The sequence below is a fragment of the Natator depressus genome, chromosome 5 (assembly GCF_965152275.1).
Source record: "Natator depressus isolate rNatDep1 chromosome 5, rNatDep2.hap1, whole genome shotgun sequence".
Classification (NCBI taxonomy): domain Eukaryota; kingdom Metazoa; phylum Chordata; order Testudines; family Cheloniidae; genus Natator; species Natator depressus.
The window spans coordinates 61,079,014-61,098,035 of NC_134238.1; the positions used below are offsets into that span (position 1 = coordinate 61,079,014).

Below are 19,022 nucleotides of genomic sequence, written 5' to 3' on the forward strand. Positions count from 1 at the left end.
AGCCCTCTTCCCCAGGGTCACTAGTTCCTTCCAGCCCTTTACCAGGGCATCACCATCCTTATAGCCCATCCTCCTTATAGTCTTCCCTCCTGGGCTTCACAATCCCTTACAGCGCTTTCCTCTTCGGGCTTTCCCTCAGTGGGCTCCCCCTCCTTGCAGGTCCCTCAGCCTTTTAAGCTAAGCCAAGCCATATATTTCCCTAATATCCAGCAGTGGGTCTCCTGGCTGTCACATGATCTTGCAGGACTACAGTTCCCCAGATCACTCAGAAAGTGTGCCAACAGGCTTGCTTTTAAAAGGGCCAAGCCTTGGAACAGAGTTGACTGGCTCTGGGTCACCACTACCCTTAAAGAGGAAAGACTATCTTGTTCAGGATTGGAACCCACAACTTTAAGATCTTCAGTGCAGGGTCTTTATCATCATATTTGTATGGGCAGGGTCTAGCACACTGTGGCTGCTGCCAGCATGCAAATAATGAATAATTTTTCCTGGTATAATTTTATTGAACCCTCGGTTGATTTTGGCTTGCCATCTGTTAAATAGGTTACTCATGGTATCAATCTATTGGTTTGTGAGAATTTTTAATAGAAGATTTTTTTTTAATTGCAGATTAAAACAATTGAACTCGAAGGAGGCCTGTTGGAAGATCATTTTGATGTGACTGTAAAAATGAGCACTTACCTTGTAGCCTACATAGTTTGTGATTTTAAGTCTGTGCAGGCCACAACATCATCAGGTATCAAGGTGAGTTCAGGTTTCAGCATAGCCAATAACTAAGGTTATTTTAGGGCTTGACATTTTTTGATTAGAGCACTGAGGTATACAGGCAATGAGCAGAGAGACTGGAAATGTCAAGTCGTATATCCAGGAAGAGGATATAGGCAACATAGTTACAAATCAGTGGATGTAACCAAACAGCTACCCCTATTGCATTAAAGCAAGTTCATTTCCACCTTTTCTGCCTAATAGCATTTCTAATAAAACTTTTGCGTGATACCAAGTGCTGGAGTTGCTGCAGAGAAAGCATGTGATTGAGATGATGGGAGGGGAATTGATCCAAACATGATTGCTATCTTAAGAATAGATCTATAAAATGAAGAAGTTTGGGAATCACTGCTGTAAGCTATTTTCATAGGTATCCATCTACGCATCACCTGACAAATGGAGCCAGACACATTATGCCTTAGAAGCATCAGTGAAACTACTGGAATTTTATGAGAAGTACTTTGATATTAGCTTTCCTTTACCAAAACTGGGTAAGTCAAACATCAATATCAGTACAGTTCATGTATAACTCTTTCAGTCACAGAATTTTTCCTTTCTCACACAAAACTAAATGAGCAATTCAAAATTTTATTCTAGCTGAGAAAAGTCAACATGTTATATGAAAGATTATGTTTTGCAATAGAGTGGTTATAGGCTTCTGCATAGTTTAGCTGAAATCAAAATGTTTTTCCTTATAAGGGCAAAATTCTGTCCTATGATCTGTACCTTGGATAAGCCCAAAAGTCTTTAATTAACTATGTTGCAGTCAAAATACAAGACTCATGCAGACTATTGGAGTGGGAAGTTATCCTCTTGAAATAATGGAGCAAATGAAAGGACTTGGAGAACCTGAGAGTCCACTACAGCATAATCTCGTTTATCTGAATGCCCTGGAAAGCAAATGAATAGTTTTAGATAATCGAGGGAATTTTCAGTGTAATTAATAAACTATAGTGCACTGGCTCCTGTTTCAGTTAACTAGGAGTTTCCAGTAATTGAAGTTTGGCTAATGAAATTTGTACTGTATTTAAAAAATCCTCCTGTTGTGTCCCCAGTTATGGCAACTCCTTAAATTAAGGTACTGAGCCTTGCTGAGTACACAAGTATGTGCCCAATCCTGCGAATGCTTACTCTTGAGAATAGAGCAGAGGGGCCCAAACGTTTCCTCTCACGACCCCGCCTTCATAAGTAATGTAATGTGTTTGTGCCCCTCCAGGCCGGGAGCAGAGTAGTGGCCAGGCTGGGGCCAGTAGCCAAGAGTGGGAGCCAGGAGCCTATGGCCAAGCTGCAGCCAGGAGCAGGGAGCTGGGGGCTGGAGCAACAGCTGCAGACAGAGTCTGGGGGAGGGGTCAGAGCGGTGATGGGTGGCACTCCCTACCAGCCCCCCACCTCCCCACCCCATGGGGACTGGCCCGGGCCCCACTGAGCCTCCCCGGTTGTTCCTCTGTGCCCCCCTAGAGGGGGTGCGCCACAATTTTGGGACCACTGGAATAGAGGTTTCTAGAATTATACTGAGCTCCCTGTAAAACCTGAGAATGATTCTCTGGGATCATTCTCTTCTTTGATTGATCCACAGCCCTGGTCAGGAGTAATTTCCCAGGGAGTCCTTTGTGACTGCAAAACCTACTGTTGATAGTTCGGTTTTTCACAGCACATGACTCAGCACTTCAAATCTGTTGTGCTCCTTCATAATTAAAAGTAGTTTAGGTTTTTTAAAAAAGACTATTGGACCTCAGTCAAACTAGCCTTTGAATCAAGATTGGATTTTCCAAGGGGAAAGCTATACTGAAATCAAGTAAATAATGAACTCACACAGAACTAAATTTCTATCAACACGGATATTGAAAAATTACAGAAGAACAAGACTCATGAGGGGTCTCAGCCTCTCCTCATCTGAGGGAGCTATGGAGACAGAAAACAACTCTTCAGAGCAACGAGAGTGAAGCAGCAGGGAGAGAGGCAGACCAAAGAGATTCAGCAGCAGCAGAAGTGCTCAGAACAAGGGAAGCCTTTATTTAGCTTTTTACTTGGAGTAGTGTTAGCTGAAAAGCTTCGTTGTAATGGACCTTTTTAATGCCCAGATCAAATATGGAGCTAGCTTGCAAATGAGATAATAAATATTAAAAGCTCATGGTGCATGGTACCGGCTTGGCAAGAAGCAGATCATTCACCCTTGGCAAATAATCTTCCTTCTGCTGATAATACTCTTCCATTATTTTTTTGGTATTCCTTTCCTTCCTGGAAGTCTCATAACTTTTGGAAAAGGAATTTTTTTTTTGTTTTTTGAGCAAATCACTGCCTCTCAGACAAGATGTACAGTATTTAATGTAAGACAAGCCAATCTAAATAGAAAAATAAGCTCCTAACATTACATTTTACAAAAATGTTTACTATGGGAGCTATAGGAGGACCTAGTACATTTGCCAACTTGATTTCTTAGCTGGAAAGGACCACCTGAATGTGCATCAGGATTCATAGGGCTGATGGTAAGACATTTGCATTTCATACAGGTTAACGTACTCAGAATCCAAGGCTATGTCTACTCTACTGCGGGATTGATACTGCTGTGGTCAATGCACCAGGGTCGATTTAGTGGGTCTAGTGAAGACCCACTAGATCGAAGAGCGACTCCAGTACTCCACTGGGAATGAGAGGAGTAAGGTAATGGGAGAGCGTCTTCCATAGACACAGCAGTATGTCAACCTAAGCTACGTCGTCTCCAGCTACCTGAATAACGTAGCCAGAGTAGCGTAACTTAGGTTGACTTACCACGATAGTGTAGACATAGCCTTGGAGGATGCATAGTCTGTAGTAGCTTGTTATCTGATCAGCAGTAAATTTCAGGCCTTTTCGTGTGGTTGGTAAGTAGCTCTGTAGGAGTGTGCAATGGTGATAGTTTCCAACAGGGGGAGAAAATTAGGAGGGAGGAAAATGGAAGATCTCTGAGTTTCTGCAATTGCCCAGCGCAGCAGTTCAGGACCAAGTGCAATACTCAGATGTAGATACTTTGCATGATGTATGTTGTCAGCTTGCCCCTACACTGGTTGTGTATATGAATATTTGATTTATTTCTAGGTTTTTCTGTGGTGCTTATCACCACAATAACTGAGCACTTCATGAATATGGATGAATTTATCCTCATAACATACCTATGAGACAGGGAAGTATAGTTACTATCCCCATTTTACATGTGAGGAATTGAGGCACAAAGAAATTAAGTGATTTGTTCACTTATGGCAGAGCTGGGAAAAGAACCCTTGGTTTTTCTAAATCCCACTCCAAGGGCTTTATTCACAAGACCCTCTTTCCTCCCTGTAAGGTTACACAAGAAGCAGAGCTGGAGACAGGTCTCTGAGGTGGTAGGCCTGTGTCTTACTACTAGACCATGATGTCTCTCTGATATCCTTCTAAAATAAGGAAGAAAAGCTAAGCAAAATAAGTTCTCTCTCTGTTGTACACTAGTCTAGGCTTTGTTAGCAAACACTTCTTGCCCGTAACGCTTATTTACCCAGCGTACAGTTCCTTATCCAGTGAAAAGGAACTCTTGTTACTCCACTGCTAGCTATGCTCAGAGAAGAGGAATCTGACGTTGATTTGCTCCTGGCTTCCCACTTTTTTTCTCTCTTTCTCCTATGGAGGTCTGACTGGAGTCAATGGGAGTTATTGCACTGAGTTTGGGAAGGAACACATGGACCATTGAACTAGTTAACAATAAAGGGCTTGAAAAGTTAATACTCAGTAATAACACAGGTTTTATGTTAAATCTTAGATCTTGTTGCTATCCCTGATTTCCAATCAGGAGCCATGGAAAACTGGGGTCTCATCACATATAGAGAGACTTCACTGCTCTATGATCCCAAGACCTCCTCAGCATTTGACAAACTGTGGGTCACAAAGGTGATAGGCCATGAGTTAGCACATCAGGTAACTTTTTTTTGTATTTAACTTGGACTTCTTTCTTTGCAAGCCTGAAAAAAAAAGGCACTTATGTAGAGATGGCAGTTAAAGCCAAGGCTGAAGTATAGACAATCTAAAGAGCTTTAACAGAGTTAATGTTATGCATGGAGCCAAGAGAACATATGGCTTACAAGGGAGAAGGATTGTGAATAATAATAATAATAATAGTAATCAATGGTATTTATTTAGGCACCTTTCTGCAGCAGCATTTAGAGTGCTAGATGGAACTATTTAGGACAAATTGTGCTCTCCCTTACACTAGTGTCAAGCTCAGACAAGTCATTCCAGATTGACCTTTGTAAATGCAAGCAGAATTTGGTCCATTAACTTTAGAAAAAAGAATCTAGACAATTCTTGCTACCTTGTCAACTTACAAATGTTTAAATTCAAGGCCTCTTCTCTTGTGGCGGCTGCATGTATTAGCGAATGTTGACTTTCCTTATTGTGAAGGCTTAAAAAAATAGTAAAAAAGGAGAATAACTATGAATGTAATTGTGAATCAAATAGAATTGAAAATGAAGCCTTCAGTTAATTCACAGAACAGATGCAGCAAGCAAGCAATGGGAGTGTAAGCTTCTCCTACACTCTCTAACAAGATGCTGCAATGATAGTTAGCGGGTCCACTCCCAGGAGTAAGAAGATATTTCATCCCTCATCTCATTTCAATCTTTTGCGTCCTTTGATTTAAAATGTGACAGAATACAGAATAGCTTTTTAAAAAATTGCATATAGATTCAGAAATAAAAATCCAGCTTTCTTAGATTTCCATCACGTTTCATGAAATTCTGGTTTTGTCCTTTTTGTCCTTCCTTTGTTCAATTTTCTTTGACATATAAATCAAATTTGATCTTAATAAAGCACATAGATGTGCCTGAACTTAAGATAAAAGCTCCCTCTCTAAGTATAGTAATTGCCAAGTTTCATTTTCCTTTTGTTTACTTGAGATTTTGTCTTTTAGTGGTTTGGTAATCTGGTTACTATGGAATGGTGGAATGACATTTGGCTAAATGAAGGTTTTGCCAGATTCATGGAGTTGGTTTCTGTTAGTGCTACGTACTCAGAGCTGCAGATTGTAAGTAATACAGCTATCTTGCTAATCCTTCTTCTCTGTTGGGTGCTAATGAAAAATTATATACAGGTCACTACCAGGAAAATACAACAAAATGTTTTGTCTGAAAAGGGGTTAGCAAAGAGAGCATCTGCAGCTTAGAACAGCAGTATATCTTCAGAATTGGTTCCTGGTCTGTAAGCACATTTTTGCAATAAAATTTAGTCTCGTTTTCCTTTTAAGCCCTATTTCTTCCATCTTTCTTTCCTAAATCTAAGCAATTTTGTTGTTATAAAAAGAATTCCAGTAAAAGATAAGAGGCTATCTGGTACATTGCATTCTGGCACTTGCAACACTGTAGTTATGGTTGAGAAGGCATTTTTTTAGATCCTTTTTTTCTGGCACTTAAACACTTTTTTGAAAAAAATTATACTTTAGGCAAAAACTTCTCATATTTGTTCTCCACTCAAAAGTGAATTTATCTTGAAATTCTGAACTGAATTTGCCTGGCTATTTTTGGATTTTGTGTACATGATTTCCAGTCACCAGTCTTTATTCAACTGTGGATTATGCTGGCACACACTGCTTGTTTGCTGTTCCAGCTAGAATAGCATTTAGCCAAATATTCCAAATGTATGCATATATGTATCTATGTAGCATAGAGAATCTATATTCATAAAGTGGTTTAGCATATAGCAACCTTTTGCTCCCCTTAGAAATGAGTATAGACACAATCTGAAAAATTCTGATGTGAATTATGAACACTCAAAAACTGGATTCAGGCCTTTCTGAAGATTTACCTTTAACTACAGCAGAGCTGATGTTCCACTATAATAGGGGCCAGTTATGGATCTGAACTTGGATTATGATGATCCTTATCTTCACTGACATATTGTGGAGTTTGGATCTGGGAATTTGTGTCAGGTCTATTTTTGTTAGAAATTAAAATTTTGGAGATTGCAAAAAAACCTCTTGCAAACAAAGTTTGCAAATTTTTAGGTTTTTCAGATGTCATGCAAATATATCAGTATATATCAGGAATCTTTTCTGTACAGGAGTTGCACTTGATCATTATGCCAGGGAAGAGGTTTTTGTGTGAACATTTCTGTCTTTGTACTGTGTTTTATTTTTGTCCATGTAGTGTCTATCTCTTTGAATCCATATCACGTCTAGAAGGTGATAAGTGTCTGTACATCCCACAGGAGGATTACTTTCTGAATGTATGTTTTGGTGCAATTGCAAGGGATTCATTAAATTCATCTCATCCAATCTCCAACCCAGCAGAAACTCCTACTCAAATAAAGGAAATGTTTGATACTGTGTCCTATGACAAGGTACTGTATATCAATTCATAAATGCAAAAAGATCTTTTGCTGCCACGACACTTGAAATTCTGAGCAACCTGAACACCAGTTGTTCGGAGGGAAAACTGTGAATCTTGCAGTATGATGACAGATTTGACATTAGCTCTCTGCATTTGTCTAACCTCCCATGAATTGATTAATTATTATGGTTCCACTCTGCTAACCCCTTGGCTCCAGCCACCCAGGGTTCCCCACTACTAGATGATAACTAGGGTGAAATCCTGGCCCACGTATGGTCTGAATATATGGATTGTGTGAAGGAGAGTTCCACAAGGGTTGTGTGTGTGTTAAAGTTCTTCCCTTTATGTCATTCCATGACCCTACTGCATCTCATGTGATGTGTTAGCCTTCCAATCCAGCAGCGTTCCTTCCCCCATCTGTAGAAGTGTTGGCCAGTGCATCAGTGTAGTCACATCCTGCGCCGACTCAACACACAGCTCTATATTGCTATGGATGGAACCTCACTTCATGTTGCATATAGGGTATGGACAGGCTGTTCCATAGGCTTCTTGATCCTGCCCCCAACCCACATATAGCAGAACCATACCAGTTCCTCAGCCTACTGCAATACGCCCCTGTGGGCAGTATTTGCCTCACCAAAGAGTTAAGTGTAACATACAACTTATCCTTCCAGTTGTACTAATGAAGGCACATTCTGATTTTAGTTTAAGAGAAATCATGAATATAGAAGGCAAACACGAACCAGAATGGGGTGATTTTGGCAGTAGACTACTTTCTTATACCAATCATAGTAGGTGTGGATTCATATTATGCTGTTTCCTGTTCTCCTTAGATCCCCTGAAACGTTGCATCAGCATTGAAATATCTGGTGTATTTTATATGATATATAATATTTTACTAGTTTGACCTTCCAGTATGTATATGTTAATTGCCATCCCATCTCAACAGCTTAAACTAGAGTGCACACAACAAGAGGAGTAAAATGGACAATCCAATCATATAATCTGTGGCTCTATAGTCGTGCTAACACATATGGTTGATTCTTATAAAGTACTCTTGAAGGAAAACAGGCTGCCGATGTAGCTATTAGGATGCTCCTCATCCATTTTATTTTATTTATTTATTTATTTATTTATTATTTTGCAACAGCAGCTAAAGCTGAAGCCTACCCTGGCTTCTCAGGGTAAGCCACACAGGAAAGTTGCATGAGTTTAACTAAAACCAGTTATTGAACAAAATAGAGTTTAAGTCAATGCAAAAGATTGTGTGGATTTTGGTTTGTGTGGCTTCTTTCAGTTTCACTTAAACTGATTTTCAGTAGATTTAAGATCATTGGAAGTAAGTGGCTCCTTTACTAAAATAGGAGTGTCCACAGAAGAGTTAGTACTTTTAAAACTATATTGGTTTAAATTCACATTAAGTTGTACTGGTTCAACTGTCCCATGTAGACAAGGCCCAAGTCCTTTTTGAGATGTATAAAACACAGATGAAGTCAAGAAGGCTTTCCAGTCAACATAGTGGTCCTGCTCTTAGCTAACTTCAGGCTGCCTTTGCTTGGAAGAGCAGAAGAACTGGCAGCTCCAGTGCAAAGATTCTGTTGGGGATTCCAAGAGAATAAGGCCAATACCCAATATAATTTTGGGTATTTATTAACTGTTTAGGATTAAAGTTGAATACACCCAGAGACCAAAGCAGGGGACGTTGAATTCTATGAGTTTTAAATACATATGACAGTAGTAGTAATAAACATTCAACATTACTTGCTTTATGGTGTACTTCTATGATCTTTATATTAACAATATTAAACTACAGATTCATTGATAGTTATTACCCAAAGCAACAGAAGAAATTACTTTATGCACTTACTCATGTGAAACAGAATTGGCATTTACTCTAGATACTAAATTCTTTCACCAAGTCAGATCAGTATCTGATCCCCACTGGAAGCTCATAGAATACTAATGTGAATTTGTGTGGAACTCTTGACTTAAGTTTATTAATCATCCTCTTTAATAGCTTTTTAAATTAGTTAGTTGCCCAAACATGTGGATGCATGCACACTCTTTAGTACTAACATTAATTAATTACATTTTATAAAGAGTTCTGAGGTCTTTCAAATGAAAACCATAATGAAATGCCAAGTTCTATTAGTTATATTGTTGAAGAACAACCTTAACTATAAGATTAACCAGAGTCAATATGGCTGCGTACAGAGGCAGGAGGAAGAATTTTAGTGCCCATTATTGTAATATGACTGTTCTTCGGTCTCAAATCTGGAGTCAATGAATATGTCTGCAAATAACAAGAATCCATTTGCTGGTACTGAAATTTTGTCATTAATGACCTCTAGCTGTTTGCAGTTTTCTGTCTGTAGAAACCACTGTCAGATACAAAATTACAGAACCTGGTTATTATCCATAGGGACAATTCCACTTTCTTTGGGATACCCTTTCACATAATATGACAGCACTGAAATCAGACACTGGCAAAAGTTATAATATAATAATATTACAAATAAATTTCAAAACCTTTATGCTATGCTAAAGAATACCAGTGACCTGACTTCAACAGGTCTCCATGGTAGCTGTGGCAGTTCAGAATGCTTCAAGGAGCCAGCCAGTGTGTCTTTGGGCATCATGTCTTGAATACCCATTTTCACCTGGCTAATGAAAACATTCAGTACATATTGCTGAAGCAATTGTTTTATTCATACCACATTAGCAATACACTTTAAGCTCTCAGTTTAACCATCACTGGCTAAACAAGTCGTGCGCATAGGAATGTAATGTAAAATCATTTGTTTGAATACTTGCTACTTTTCTATTTTAGGGAGCTTGTATTTTGAAGATGCTCCAAGATTTCCTATCTGAGGTGGTGTTCCAGAAAGGAATAATTCACTACTTGAAGAAGTACAGCTATAGGAATGCAAAGAATGATGACTTGTGGAACAGCATGGCCAATGCAAGTTCTGTCCTTTGTTGAAATATGTTGTATTATATCCATGTATACAGTAGCTGCAAATAGGGAATTTGGATTTTATATGCAATTAATAGAGGAATGTATTAGTGATTATACTGCACACAATTTTTTTTCAGTTGCCTTCACCAAAACTACATTAAAATAATCAGGATGATCCCATCTGTGCTGAAAAAACCCCAGCACATTCCAAATAAATGGCCCAGTACATGAGCTCCACGCAGGCTCAGTAGTTCCTCCACGTGGAGCTCATTACAAGAATGGGGCCTACAACTCTCTCGTTATCTTTCACCACCCTAGCCCCAATCCAGCAAAGCTCATGCTTAGCTTTAAGCCCACAAGAAATCTCACTGATTTCACCATTCTTAAAGTTAGGCATATACTTATAGATCATGTGGAACTGGGGTCAAAATTTCCTTGAATAGTGGGTGCTGGACATAAGTAGTATGAAACTGTAATACAGCAACACAGACACGCATGGAAATGGAAAAGTGATTGTCTCAACTATCACAGGCTCACAGGAATTGCTCATGCTGGGCAATGTACAAAGGACTGAATTATGGACCAAATTTTCACCAGTCTGATGCAAATGCATCTGCAAACTTTGCTCACAAACCCTACAATTGCATGTACCAATCAGAATGGCAGATGCCTGCTGTGATGGGGCAGAGTGTCCCACACCAGCAGAGAAGGAGTTAAGGAGAGACTTTGGGCCCAGCTAGCCCCACCCCGCTATACCTGCAGCCAATACTACACCTGGAGAAGGAATAAAAGGAGAGAGCCTGGTGCAGTTCAGGGCTGACTGGCCAGAAAGGCAGCTTCACTTGTGACTGCTCTGCCTAGCAGGCCTATCTCTGTAATGCCACTGGGGAGGATCAGCAAGACCTCAAGGAGCAAGCTATGTTCAGAGCAGAGACTGTTGGGGAACCAAGCCTGAAGGAAAGGGCAGAATGCCTCTCCCACAACTGGAACACTGGGGGATGGCCCAGTAGTCAGTTATGTTTGCTTTTGTGTTGTAGAGCATTTTGGGGTGGGGCTGCCTCTGTGGAGCCTGGAGATAGAGACTTCTTCCTCCTTGCCAGGAGATGCACAGCCGCATCAGGGCACTCAGAACATCCACAAGGGGTCACTACTGCAGTCACACCATTACACCTACTTAAACAATTATCATACAAATCGGGGGGTTGTATGAAAATTAGTGCACCTACAAAACTTACGGTCTAATTTTTGGAGATCTGTTAAAAATGAGTCCCTATCATATAAGTACATTCTTCTGCCATCTGAGGCCTGATTCACTGCATTACTCCAGTTTTTCAGTGGTGTGTAACTCGATCTATTTAGTTGTATATGGTAGTTTTAAATGGGTTTATGCTGGTTTAAAACTGCAAAAATACAGTGGTGAATCAAACATCTTCATCTTTAATTTCTTCCCTTTTTTCTTAGAGCTGCATTCATAGGCACTGTTACCTTACTTTTTATTTCTCTCTCGTACTCTCTTATTTACAGTTTTACTTTATCGCTGAACAGAATAAATTGAAAAAAATTAAATTCCGTATTAATTCAATACTGATTTGTTCAGCTGCCATAATTCAGTGGGAAGGAGCATACTATGAACCAAAGTCTGCACGGTATACACTTATGCCCGTAAACACCAGTTCATAGCAGTAAACAGCTGCAAACAGTCTTTCAGACAAGACAAAATGTAACAAACAGACCTTTCACAATGATGGGCCTAATTCTCTCCACAGTTTTAGCCCAAGGTGTGTCATTAATCCATTAATTAGCTACTGAACATCATCACACTGAATTTGTTCATTGGCAATCCTCCAAATTAAGCAGACATGCCGTTTATTTGGGTGCTGACTAGAAGGATTCTATTGTATATTTTTGGTATTTTTGAAAAGGTCTTAAGTTGTTGTTTTCCCCTTTAATAGTGATAAGAGCACAAATTTAACATGGGAAAAATTTAATGTATAGATATATTGTCTGTCACTGTTAAATTTATCTACGCACAAACATACCTACTCAATATGCTCAAATGAGAGATTAAGAAGCACTGATGAGGGTCTGTCATTAGTAGCCCTTTGTTTAGTGAGTGGCATTTGTAACTTCAGATTTACTAAATTATTTGATTGGTCTCTTTTTGCTGTATTATTGGTTTTTTGTTGTTTTTTTTTTTTAAACAAACTCTTCTAAAAATATGTCGTGTGTCAGGATTCACATTTCTCTTATGTTTTACAGACCTGCTCTGAAAGTGACTTCTCTTCTGGCAACTTTTGCTATACAGCTTCCAGGCCCCTTAGCAGCACAGTAAGTAAATTGTTAGAAGATAAAACACTAGAATGACAAGGTGAAGATATGACAAGATGTCCTGCTGCTGACTCTAGGGCTTAGTAAACAAATCTTGCATCTCAGTTGTTCAGACTGGCAACTGCTGAGCTTGCCCTTGACTTGATGCACGCAGGCTCTGGAGAAAGCAATTCTAGATATGCTGCATTTAGTAAATGCACTTCCTGGACTTAAACTATAGAGCAGTGGAGCTTGTCACTTGTTTTCCTCACTAGAGATAAGGTTGCAGTGAGGAAGAGTGAATTAAAAAAACAAAAACAAGCCAAAATTTAGGAGAAAGGAATGGCTTTGAACTAAAGAAATCCCACTGTATGTCACATGCTGGACAGTATGTTATTGGTCAATAAATTGAATCACAGACTTTTTCTGAATGACGTTATTGCATGATGCATTTTTATTCTGGAATACCCCAGAAATATACAGGTGTATCAGCACAGCTTGGCCACAAAGCATCTAAGAATCTGGTCCAAATTTTGGTTAGTGGTCTTGCTCAGCACCTTTGAAAATTAGGCCATTTGCGACTTGCTGCTAGGTATATTGTGACTTGCCCAAAGTCACACAGGAAGAGTATGGCACAGACAGGAACAGAACACAGTTCGGCTGTCTTCTAGTTCTGTGCCTTAGGCATGAGATTATTCTTTGAGACACATTCAGGAGATTTATCAAAAACAAAACAAAACTTTCTGTCTTTTGGCGGCAGAGAAGATGCACTGGGAAACCTATGCCTCTCAAGGATCTCTTTAGAATTTGTAGGTGTATGTAAATACCTGTACTGGCATTCTTACTGTAACAGCTTCCCAGTGTAAAAGCTTTACCGTCTTTGCCATTATTTGTTAAATGGATGTCTTGTACTCTCGCAGGGAGAACCATTGTGGTTTCTTGAATGGCATGTAAACTTGCTGCTCATTTAGTCCTGGGTAGCTCCCAGAACCAAAAGTCAAACCAGAGTCTATCAGATTGCCAGCACTGGCTCTCTGGCCTGCAAACCCAAATGTGTACAGATTTATTTTTGGGAGATACTTTTAAGTGTGTCACTGAATATAGTTTGTCTATGGTCATTTCAGTTCAGTCATATGGGGAAACTTACAGAGATTGAAGAGATGATGAACACTTGGACGCTTCAGAAAGGGATCCCACTGGTTCTTGTTAAATGCGAAGGGAACACCTTAAGATTGCGACAGGAGCGCTTCCTTAAGGGTGTTTTTGAAGAAGACCCTGAATGGGCTAACCTGCAGTCAAGGTATCTACACTTACCTTACTTTGGTAATACTACTTATGTGGTGTTTGTTCTGTTGCTGCAGTTTCCAGTATAGAAAAAGGTACCTGATATTCTGGCAGCTTGATATTCCATTATTACCGTCTAATATAATTAGGTCAGCCTAGGCAGGAGGTAAGTTTATCAATAGGTGACATGAAGTATGTGAACGAGGCATAGTACAAGTGTTCCTGCTGACTTGGCAAGGATGGACAGCAGATGTCCACTTTCCTGGCTACTGGCATGGAGCAAATCAGAAGCTGGCTGTAAGGGTAGGACTACATAAGAGGCAAATGTAACAAGAATTTATATAATGGGAAACTCTGTAGAGGACTTAACCACAGGAACAGGGTAGAACTGAAAAGTGAAATGTGTTCTTGGTTGATACCCTAGTGGAGGTAGGATGAGGCTACCCTTCTATAAGAGAGGATCACACACTTAATATCCAGTGGGAGAGAGAACTGATCTGCTAGTGTTTTAAAATATGCAGATTTCCCTTATATGCCTGTAGAGTGCCATTTCAAACCCAGATAGAGAAGTGATCCTTCATTGAGAGGCGTATTTCTGTTAGTGTTGGTGTGGACTTCTGCATGGTTATACCAAGATTAACATTTCTAGCACTCAGTCTCATTCTCTATTGCTCGCCAGTTTAGGATTAGTCAGACACAGATGAAGCAAATCAATCTTCTTCTGTGGAAGCAAATGTTCCTTTATTGTATTTTTTCTTTATCTCCCAGATATTTTTGGCATATCCCACTCACATACGTCACCAGCAGCTCCAACACTGTTCACAGACACATATTCAAAACTAAAACAGGTAATGAACTCTGATCATTGGTTTTGTAATCAGTAAATTGATTGCCTTAACTGAACAACAGGTTGACCTTTACTAATCAATTAAAAGAAATGTATTTCCTAAACAAAATTAATTTTAAGGATATGTGTTGGAGGTTGGCCCTCTGGGGAGCCCTCTTTGTTCCCTTCTTTATATTACTTCCCCTTCCTGCTTTACCATGCTCTTGTCTCTAGCTGAGGAAGACAAGATGCAGCTCCTGACAGAGAGAATTTCTGGTCCTCTCCTAGAAACGCTAGTGGGCAGACCTGTATGTTACTCTAAAGATTAATATATACGGGCGGGGGGAGGGGGAGGCGCAGGGGAAGGTGCTGGAGTTTCTGCTAACATTGTCAATAAAACATACAGATGGCTTTAAGAACTGAATTTTAATTCTAAGAGTTTCTTCTAAGTAACACACACAAATATTAACTTTATTATCACGGCCAAAACTGGGAAATGATTACAGGTAGGGACAAATAAAAAAAGATTGAGAGCATTTAGCGCTTGGGAGAGGTCCTGTACTGGCAATGGAAATTCTTCCACACAGCCTCTGGCCAGCTACTGTGCAAGGTACCCTGACTTGGAGGGATTATGTTACCTTAGTTTGTTCCCAAGTCTGTTCAGTCACTGGTCTCTTTGCTGAGAAATGGACAGAGAACACCAGCCAATTTCACATAAGCCATCAAATAGCTTCAAAATGGCAACAACTGTTGATCTAGCAGCCTAAACAGGATTTGATCCAGCAATGTAGAAAGAGGAAAAAGGACCTGTCTTCCATTACCAATCCCATAAATCCCACTGAGTTCTCAACCTGTTGAAATATTCTCAATCTAAACTCTTTGTCTACATAGTGTGCTAGTCCATACTGAAGGGGTAAACATTTTAATGCACACTAGAGAGGTGCACTAAAAGTTCCCTAATGTTTGAAAATGGACTATACTAATGTGTACTAGGGAACTGTTAGTGCAAGCCAACAGGCCCACTCAGGCCAGCTGATGTGTGACAGGCCAGTGTATACAAGAGTTTACACCCCTCTGATGTGGACTAATGCACTGTGTAGACCAGGGGCGGGCAAACTTTTTGGCCTGAGGGCCACATCAGGTTTCCAAAATTGTATGGAGGGCGGTTAGGAGAGCTTCCCCAAACAGCCAGGGGTGGCCCAGCCGCCGACCCCTATCCCAACCCCCCTGCTTCTTGCCCCCTAATGCCCCCCCAGGACTCCTGCCCCATCCACTGTTCCCTGACCACCCCCAGACCCTCCCGCCCCTGACTGCCTCCTGCCGCCCCATCCAACCCCTCCTCTCATTTCTGACTGCCCCCCCCCAGGCCCCTGTCGCATCCAACCATCCCTTCTCTGTGTCCTCTGATTGCCCCCAGAACCCCTGCCCCTGACTGCCCCCCGCTGCCCCATCCAAACCCCCCCTCCTTCCTGACTGCCCCCTGGGGTCCCCTGCCCCCATTCAACCCCCCTGCCCTCTGACCACCCCGACCGCTATCCACACCCCCACACCCTGACCACCCCCTTGAACTTCCCTGCCCTCTGTCCAACCCCCCTTACCGCGCTGCCTGGAGCACCGGTGGCTGGCGGCGCTACAGCTGCGCCGCCCAGCTGGAGCCAGCCACGCCACCGCGCAGGACAGAGCACCGGGTCAGGCTGGGCTCTGCAGCTGCGCTCCCCCAGGAGCTCGCCGCCCCGCCTCCCAGAGCATTGCGCCGGCGGCACAGTGAGCTGAGGCTGCGGGGGAGGGGAAGAGTGGGGGAGGGGCCGGAGGTGAGCCTCCCAGGCCAGGAGCTCAGCGTCCGGGCAGGAGAGTCCCGCAGGCCGAATGTGGCCCACGGGCTGTAGTTTGCCCACCTCTGGTGTAGACAATCCCCAAAATAAAAACTCTCTGGGATGAGGACTTCAGGTTAGCAAATAACTTTCTAATTCCATTTTCAGGTGTCTTCTCGGTAAATCTCACAGTTCCCCAGGTGAAGCCACTGACAGTTGTAATACTTGCCTGTGCTTTCATTTTAATTTTTCATATGCAGTAAAAAAAATAAATTTCCATGTGAATCTCTCCCATTCAGACACACTCGAACTGGAGGGAGAGGTCGCCTGGGTGAAATTCAATGTGGACATGAATGGCTATTATATTGTGCACTATGAAGGGAATGGCTGGGACAACATCATTAAACTGTTGGATCAGAACCACACTCTTTTCAGCCACAAGGACCGGGTGAACTTGATCCACAATGGATTTCAACTGGTCAGGTAACACACCTTTCCTATTTTAATCTGATGAAAAAAATACCAAATTTTAACAGGGAAGAAGCAAAGATCTGTGTGCCAAAACAAAAGATTAAACTGCACCCGCTACGGTGCACACATTTACTGCTGTGTCATGTGCAAATTGGATGAATGCATATTCAGACATTTACAAAGGTGTCTAATTAACAATTTGCACCAGTATGAACATGCCCTTGGCAGTAGTTTCATGCCCAGTCACAGGGTCACTTTTTTGTTAGCATGAAGGCAAGCTCCTGTTGAAAACTGGGCCATCAGAGTGAGAGCCAGACACATTCAAATTTAATTTTTAGTACCACTCTCTGTGATGTTGCTCCAGAAGCCAAAGACACAGAACTCATTTCCTGAACATAGTGCTGACGCTCCTACAGGCTGAAAGGAGGATTGCCTTGAGCAGCAAAATATTTAGTTACAGTTAATAGTGAGAGAGACTGTGCAAGGGCAGAGGAGTAAACATTTCTCAGCTTTCCTAGGTCAAGCATAACCGTGAAGTGATGCTCCTTAAACAAAACAGCCCCCCTCATAGGTGTGTAGAGTCCAGATACAGAGAGACTGAGGAAAAACTGTTTGGCTTTCACTTCATCATCTTTCTCTTAATTTCACTGAAGGCAATTACCAGCATGTGGTTATGGTTTGGGCTCATTGCTCTTTCCCATAAAGACAGGCCACCTCTTTCTTTTTAATTTTCTTCGAAGACTTCGCTTGGGAAAGATCAAATAATGCATTCCTCCTGGAAACTATATTTTGGACAGCAGGTTTCTGTCTTTGAAAACTAATTTAAAGAAAGGCTAGCTGTCAATTTCATGCACTATTTTAATTGCACATGCTTGCTTGAATCATTTCCAAGGAGGACGGCCAATAAGGAGGTTTGAGAGAGCTGGATAAGGCATCCCCCACTCCCCAAGTTTGGACACAGCCCACAGAACTCATGGATTATTGTGGTGTTGTGCCACTGGGGCAGCAGGGTTAGAGTGATGGCTAAATGGTGTGAGTGTCTCCACTCAGCCTGTGGGGTAGCACTTGTTACATCCACGGAGAAGGGTCACTTCCATAGATTTCCTGTGTGCCTTTGGGCAGGTCACTTACTCTACCCTTTTCCTCATCTGCATAATGGGGATTGGCACAGTGTTTTATGACGATGAAATCTGTTCATGACCAGGAGGTGCTCAGATAGTAGGGTGATGAGGCCCATATATGTACCTAGGTACAAGATAATGGTCACATGAAATACTGTAATGCTTTTGCTGCTTCTTGCTCCAATAACTTCTTTCAAAAGTGCAGGACTCTGTCACCTTGTAGATAAGAAAAGAAAATATAATTAACAAAAAGTCTAAAGTAAAGATAGTATCTAATATGTATAGAACTGAGAACACTGTTCTAAAATAAGCATTAATTCTTGAAACACATAGCTAGAGATAGGATATGCATCACCTGAAGTCACAGTAGAGAAGTGATCCTTTTCTTTCTGCCGTTTAAATGGGCAAAGCAGAGTTTGTAGAACTTCATGAACATGGCATCTTTTCTTGGCAAAGTGCATGAAGACAGTGCAGAATTATACTTGGAGCGGAGTCACAGGAGCTCAGATAATCCCTTTGTCGGGCATAATTATTTGTAAAGTTCTTTCTAAGGCTGTACCATTAACTCAGTCTTCTTTGGTGCATTGTGGAAGAAAGACTGACACACTTGGTCGCAGAGGTTTTTTTAGCAATTAATTCTGATATTTTGGCAGAAGCCATGAACATCAGTGAATCTAAGTCACTCAGTTGTACTCCACTCACTACAGCTACAGTCTTCAGAAGTCATGCTCAAACCCTACTATGGTGTCTGCTCCCCAGTGCTGCTTTGGCTGAGTTCTTTGTAACTCTTTGCTCTCTCTTGTTCTTTGGGCATCTCCTGGCAGGTAATTTAAAGATGATTAGAGAAGACTGTTCACCCTCTAGAATGCTAGGTAGAGTAATGGGACCACAGCATGTGAAGAGAGAGTGCAAGGCTTTGACAGGGGAAAGAGGCAACCCATGATGATGGATGGGTGGTTCTTCTTGACTCCATGGAGGATCCCTGGGATAACTTTGGTTGTTGTGTGGAGAATTTTAAGGAATTGTGAATACTGTATAAAGGGGTATCTGCAAGACATATGTAGAGCTCACCAATGATTTGACCTCCTATTGTGGTTTATCTGAACCAAATAACTGAAGATGACATTTCATGCTCTCTCTTGAGTAGCC

General features: G+C 41.2%; 1 protein-coding gene across 1 annotated transcript in view; it reads left to right on the plus strand.

Moving 5' to 3' along the window:
• LOC141987501 (endoplasmic reticulum aminopeptidase 2-like) overlaps positions 1–19,022 on the plus strand; it is a 30,688-nt gene that overhangs the window by 3,320 nt on the left and 8,346 nt on the right. The window contains exons 3-12 of the mRNA XM_074952878.1: positions 610–744; positions 1,136–1,256; positions 4,535–4,689; positions 5,681–5,794; positions 6,973–7,104; positions 9,925–10,056; positions 12,313–12,381; positions 13,485–13,660; positions 14,413–14,492; positions 16,581–16,764. Coding sequence (XP_074808979.1) covers positions 610–744; positions 1,136–1,256; positions 4,535–4,689; positions 5,681–5,794; positions 6,973–7,104; positions 9,925–10,056; positions 12,313–12,381; positions 13,485–13,660; positions 14,413–14,492; positions 16,581–16,764 — 1,298 coding nt within the window. The remainder of the gene's footprint in view (positions 1–609; positions 745–1,135; positions 1,257–4,534; positions 4,690–5,680; positions 5,795–6,972; positions 7,105–9,924; positions 10,057–12,312; positions 12,382–13,484; positions 13,661–14,412; positions 14,493–16,580; positions 16,765–19,022) is intronic.